General features: G+C 30.5%; 1 protein-coding gene across 1 annotated transcript; it reads right to left on the minus strand.

Annotated features, from left to right (window-relative positions):
* Nucleotides 1-3,105: 3,105 nt before the first annotated feature.
* On the minus strand, nucleotides 3,106-6,103 carry LOC113399981 (large ribosomal subunit protein uL23). Its single transcript, XM_026639324.2, has 5 exons — nucleotides 5,959-6,103; nucleotides 5,064-5,488; nucleotides 4,193-4,320; nucleotides 3,564-3,740; nucleotides 3,106-3,227 (listed from the first exon to the last, which is right to left on the minus strand). The coding sequence occupies exons 1-5, from the start codon at nucleotides 5,987-5,989 to the stop codon at nucleotides 3,143-3,145; spliced, it is 846 nt and encodes a 281-aa protein (XP_026495109.1). The 5' UTR covers nucleotides 5,990-6,103; the 3' UTR covers nucleotides 3,106-3,142.
* Nucleotides 6,104-6,315: the final 212 nt, after the last annotated feature.

Genomic DNA, 6,315 nt, shown 5'->3' on the forward strand with positions numbered 1-6,315 from the left:
AGACAGGCAAAAAATTTTAACGTTTATAGGTATTAAGTATAATTATATCATTTCTTCGTACCTGTCTAAGTACCATCATCATTTTCGTTTTTCATATTTAAACTAACGTTATATTACCTGAACCTTGCCTTGCTTTGTTTACGAAATGACCTATACTTAATATTTTTTTCTAGGACTCTGATTACCTATTATTATTTGGGTAAAGGAATTGTTATCGTATATATATAATTGATACGACCCCGTATATTGATACCGTATAATTTTTAAATTGGGTCCATTTAAAACACAAGGACCGTTTCCAAAATATTCAAAATGTAACCAACCTTTTTCGGTCTACTATTATTCATGTATAACTGAGGCAGGCATAAAAAATCCAAGACCATGGTTATGTTATTCTAATGTTTTAAACAAACCGTATTGCCACTTATGTTGGTTATTAGTGGATCGTCAAAGCATGGGTTAACGGTGTTTCCATTAGAAGCAATTTTACGCAAACTATACTTGACTATGAAAAATTTCTTTTGTGAAATATCTTTGCCCTTCCTAAGGCCCCTCCAAACAAATTTTTATACGGGGCCCCGCCAAGGCACGCTACGCTTCTGCTTGTATACATTTTTTATTAATAATAACAAAAGTATAAATACGCATTTTATTATTAGGTTAAAACAATTTCGATATGCTAATTATCGAACTTAGTACATTATTAATATGAGTTGGGACAAAACAAATAGATAAGGAAGAAGTGTGATAACATGTTGTTGAGTCGGGATGACTTGGCATATTTGCCAAAAAGCAAAATAATTACAGATTGCAAAAAAATCTAAATAATACTGCTATAAAAGCAACGCTTGACGATCTTAATTTTAATATGTATGACTGACGTGACGTAATAGAGGTCAGCCACTCAAGGTGAGGGCCGGTAGGGGAGCTGCGATTATTTTATTGTGTCGAGTCAACGTGGCCATGGTGATGGCAGTTCATATTTAGAGACCACTCACCAATTTATATATTTGGTGTATCTAGTTCCAAGGTATAACCATATATATTATAACATTTAACAACTTATTATTAAATATTACTTAAATTGTCATAGTGGAGAATCTTGTAGCAGAATTTTATCTGACAACTCCAGAATTATTTTACGATTAAAATACAGTGGTTATAGCTGGGGTTTTATGCAGAGTCGCCGTTTAAAATTATCATGATTCATCTTAGTTTCACCCAGCATTACAACGTTCGAAAATTTCATCGAAGATATGGAGGATCTGAGTTACAGGACGCGAGATTATTATAAATATAAACCAAAGATGAGAAACGATTATTTCTGATTGAATGAAGCTGAGTGGAAATTCACGAATCATTCATTTTTATTATATTAAGTACAAAATCTACCTTCAATTCATAAAACATACATGTAGGTATTAATTATAATCAGGATATTATAGATATTTCATTCTTGAATAAAACGAAATATATGTTTCTTACCTTTTTCATGTACTTAATCATTTCTGATACGTTAAATCTAAATTTTATATATAACTAACAGTACGTTGCACCATAACATCATACTAAAGCTTTAAGTATGTCTCTTGAGCCTTTAATTACAAAGGCTTACCGATAGGACTGTATTAATCATGTCGAGGCCCCAAGGCAGTGTACACCTCCGGGATCCTTTACCTTATTCTATCACAAAGCAATTTTATGCAAAATAACGATGATTTTTTTACCATATTCCACTTCGCTACTTCCGTTGCAATTCACATCTCCGCCTAAACTTTAGCAATGTATGTTATCCTTTTCACATATATTATAATTAGGTTGGTCGTTCATTCTAAAAGAGATGGCCCAGAGGATTGAACATGTGAGTCTTTAAGCAAGGATGTTATAAATATATTGGACAACATCACATACATTACTCTGATCCCAATGTAAGTAGCTAAAGCACTTGTATTATGGCCACACAATTACCCAAGACAACATAGAAAACTAATGAACTTTTTCTACATCGACTCGGCCCGGAATCGAACCCGGGACCTCAGAGTGGCGTACCCATGAAAACCAATGTACACACTACTCGACCACGGAGGTCGTATGGAGCTCAAAAACCGTAATTATCCCGAAATATTTTCTGTATGAACCGTAACTTAACCCGATAAAAAATGTTTATTAAAATTTTATTTCGCATAGTATTTTACTTATACAGTAACTGAAATTGGTTTTTAAGGCTATTTCTTTTTTTTCTGTAAATATACTTAATATCAAATTACATATCCATAACGCTTGTGTTTATATAACTCATCTTGTATCTCATCATCATCTCTGTTGTGAAGTAAAACATAGTAAGGAATCTGCATTTGTTGGATGAAAATCTGTGACATGTTGACTCAGCAACACGCATTGGAGTAGCTTCGTGGAATTAGCTTCAAGTCTTTTGCCAAAAAGTAAAAGCTTTAGCCCAGAAGTGGGTCCACATTTACTTTACCTTTTTAGAAGGGTTGAGCCGGGATATATTACCCTGTATATATATATACTATTAAATTATAACGCTGCGGGCACAATGACATCAGCGGAACGCGTTTACCTCCAATATCATGAAATTTATCTGCAGTACTGAATTGTCGTTAAATTAAATCGGTCTGTTATTATAAAATTTGTTTTGATTCATACTTTTAATCGAGGAGTACAAAACTTTCAATATTTGAAGATGCAAGCTTACTAAAATAATGCATTACTGGATTTACTTTTGTTGCCTCGGTATTTTTACGCGCTCAATCTGCCTTTTCTTTTAAATGTATTGGTTTAATAACTTTTCTTTTTTTTCTTTCTTTTTATAATATTGGCTGCTAGGCAATGATGAACAACTAAAAACATTAATGTAAACTACTATTTTTTATATTTTTAATTTTTAGTTAAACTAAGCCAGAAAAAGTATAGACTTTTTGGTAGTAAAAACATACCATTATCCAGGTATGTTTTTGCGATTATTTATAAGAATTAAAGAAAATAGTCCTGCGAAATTATAATTTGTAAATATTCATAACTTAACTATCTATATTTAACGGGAAAACCATTACTGAGAGACTGAATAATAAAAACACAAACTAATTTTTGTTTTATATCTTAGAAAATATTGTACATATGCTTATATGATTCCAATCTTGTTGGCGACATCTAACGCATCATAGTCTCTTGCGAGTCGTACATACGCCTTCTTCTTGCCATCAGGTCTACAAAAAAATAATAAGGATTTTAGAACATACTTCCTGAGATTATAATACCCTGTACTATAAAGTTAGTCATCAGAGTTGTGTTTATTTTATTTCATCATTATTCAAAGAGATTCCCACATAACATATCATCATTTTATTTAAAAAAAATATATCAAAATGCAAAATATTTTAATTAAGTCTGGTCTTTTACAGTTACTTAATTTTTTTTAACTATGAAAACATTAAATTCGAATATTGCATGATTTTAGAATATTTTGCATTTCGATTTGCAATCACATAAATATACAATTATAGAAAATAATATGTAACACACTTGTTACTGTTTTGTCATACCTTATAAGCGTGTTCACTTTAGCAACATTGATGTCATACAATTTCTTAACTGCAGCCTTAATATGGTGCTTGTTAGAACTAGTGTGAACAATGAATACTAATGTATTGTTGTCCTCAATCTTTTTCATGGCAGCCTCAGAAGTCAACGGATACTTAATGATGTTGTATGCATCCATACTGAAATACAATGTTAACCATAATATCAAAATTCATATTTAACTTAAAATTATTGGTTTTTAGTATGTTGTTACATCTTTTGATTTTACCTATTTAGCTTATTTAAATTACCTAGAGTAGTGCTGTTGATACTAAAAAAAATCATCATATTTGAAGAAAAAATATGATTATTTCATATTTTAAAAAGAGAGATGCTTCTAAAAATTTAGTTTAAAAGTACATAAAAGTTCTTTGTTAGTAATATATCATTAGTAATTCAAGAAATAAAGGTAATTTAATATATGACATTAAAATGTTAAAACAAGAACAAACCACAATAAAGAAATCTTGTAAAATAAAATCATTAGTTTAACATAGGTGATGTATTAATAATAAAAAGTACACATGCTTTGCCTGACTGTTGCCTTCTGTTTTTATCTTAATGTTAATTTATACACAAAGTTGTTACTTACCGATTTCTTTTAGGCAAAGATTTCCTGGGATATTTAGGGTTTCTTGGAGGCTCAAAGGTCTTGGGTCTGCGGAAGTGCACAGATGTGCGTATCTTCCGTACACGTTTTCCATGTTCACCTTTTACAACCTGTAATTTTAAATATTATACATACATGTACTCATTGCTATTACGAGACCAGTTTAATGTGCTCTCTACAGGTGAAAGGATCTTCTAAAAACTTATTTATTGTAAATGTAGGTTGATGTTATATTTTTTGTAGAATTTAGAAATAGTTTGTAACAACTATAGTAAGCAATTTTATTTGTTTGAATTTAAAGTTATTTATAAATGAAATTATTCTACTTTGAACTGTTGTTTTATTAGTAAAGTTACATAGTTATTTTCAGGTTTTTAATTTAACCTATCTTTAAGTAAATAATAATTCTAGTTGTAAGCAATGGTCATTTTAAATGTTATAAAAACTTATTATCTAATATAGAAACATGATTACTATATTTTGAAAAATATATTTATTATTATTTTGTTTTTGCATCATGTTATAATTACAAATAGCCAAAATTGTTTTAAGGCTATTTTTTTTTCTGGTTATAAATAATAAAAAATAATAGCCTAAAGATAAAGTCAGATTATTGCCTTTTTAGATTATTATTTTACAATTTTTAAATAATCTTATATTCGTATCTGAAACTATACGAATAAACCATAATTCGAAATAATTTCGAAATTTATTCATATCCATATTATAATCTGAAATGGTAATCTACATCCATGACACATTTAATGTTAAGTATGAATTAAGTATTGGAGCACGCAATAATTCCACTTTTGATGGATTTAGTTTTCATTTCTGACAAAAAAAAAGTACTGACCTTCCTCTGAGTTTTAAGTGCCTTTGCAACTGGTTTAACAACCTTTTTCTGTCCCTTAATACCAGTCTTCTTCGGCTTAGGTGCAATCTTTAACTTGGCTGCTGCTGGTTTTGGTTTGGAGGCAGCTGCTGCTTTTTTGACTGAGGGCTTTGCACTTGACTTAGCTTTCAATGCAGCAGCTTTAGCAGATCCAGGTTTGGCCGATGGTGCAGCTGCTGGTTTTTTTTCAGCAGGTTTGGCTGCTGGTGCTGAAGCGGCTTTGGCTGCTGCTGGGGCAGACTTAGCTGCAGCAGCTTTAGGAGCTGGCGCTGGAGTTTTAGCAGTTGCAGGTTTTGCTGCAGTACTGGTGGATGCAGCTTTAGGTGCTGCTGCCGGAGTCTTGGCAGTAGCAGGTTTTTTCTCCGCGGGTTTAGCCGCAGACGACCCTAGAATAAATAATAATTTAATAAAATTACAAATGCTATGCTTAGTAGCTGCATATATTGTAGTTAAAAATTTATAAAAACCGAACCTATATTAGTGCTGCAATATTGTAAGTCCCATGAACAGTTTATTATTATACAAAAAAAACCTAACCTCCACATGTCATATTTACAATTAATAATATTAAGGATAATTTCATCTTTATAAAACGCTATAACACTACTAATATTTAAAATTACTTTAGTAATTTAATCACCTTTGTAAAAATATAAAAGAAAGTTAATCGTGTGTACGTACAATAATGATATTGACTTGTACCGCGTGGCTAACAAGTTCGACAAATATTTTTGTAGAATTACAACTGAAATATCCTTTAGTTTATATAAATTTAGACACAAACACAATAAAACTAAAACATATATACAAAATGTATTTAAAACATAGATTTTTTAATTAAAATACTAAAACATACCGGATTTCTCGGGCTGCTTCTTAGGAGGCATCGTGACAAAAAAGATGGAGACCTATTGAAATTGCCAGTCGCAATATTTGTAATAGTAACATTTTATTTGTTATCTACTTAATCTAGTGCTACACATGGTAAATATTTAACAAAGTGTAATAGTTATTTGATTGCTTAAAAATATTTTGGCTAATCTATTTGCAATATTATATTTATATTTTTTCACAGTTCAATCCCTAATTATGTTTGCAGTATAAGAAATTCCAGAAGTTACTTTACTTTTTTACCTAAAACAAAACGAAGTAATTGCTTTTAATTAGAAAGGATGCAGATAAAAATATAATACAAACGCCTACAGCTAAACGA

Source organism: Vanessa tameamea, chromosome 8 (assembly GCF_037043105.1).
Source record: "Vanessa tameamea isolate UH-Manoa-2023 chromosome 8, ilVanTame1 primary haplotype, whole genome shotgun sequence".
NCBI classification, from domain to species: Eukaryota; Metazoa; Arthropoda; class Insecta; order Lepidoptera; family Nymphalidae; genus Vanessa; species Vanessa tameamea.

Excerpts from the sequence above, each read along its gene's own strand:
- LOC113399981 (XM_026639324.2), bottom strand. The coding sequence starts at position 5,989 with ATGCCTCCTAAGAAGCAGCCCGAGAAATCCG. Across the intron at positions 4,321-5,063 it reads CACTTAAAACTCAGAGGAAG|GTTGTAAAAGGTGAACATGG; the intron begins GTCAGTACTTTT and ends TTAAAATTACAG. Across the intron at positions 3,228-3,563 it reads AAAGTGAACACGCTTATAAG|ACCTGATGGCAAGAAGAAGG; the intron begins GTATGACAAAAC and ends ATTTTTTTGTAG.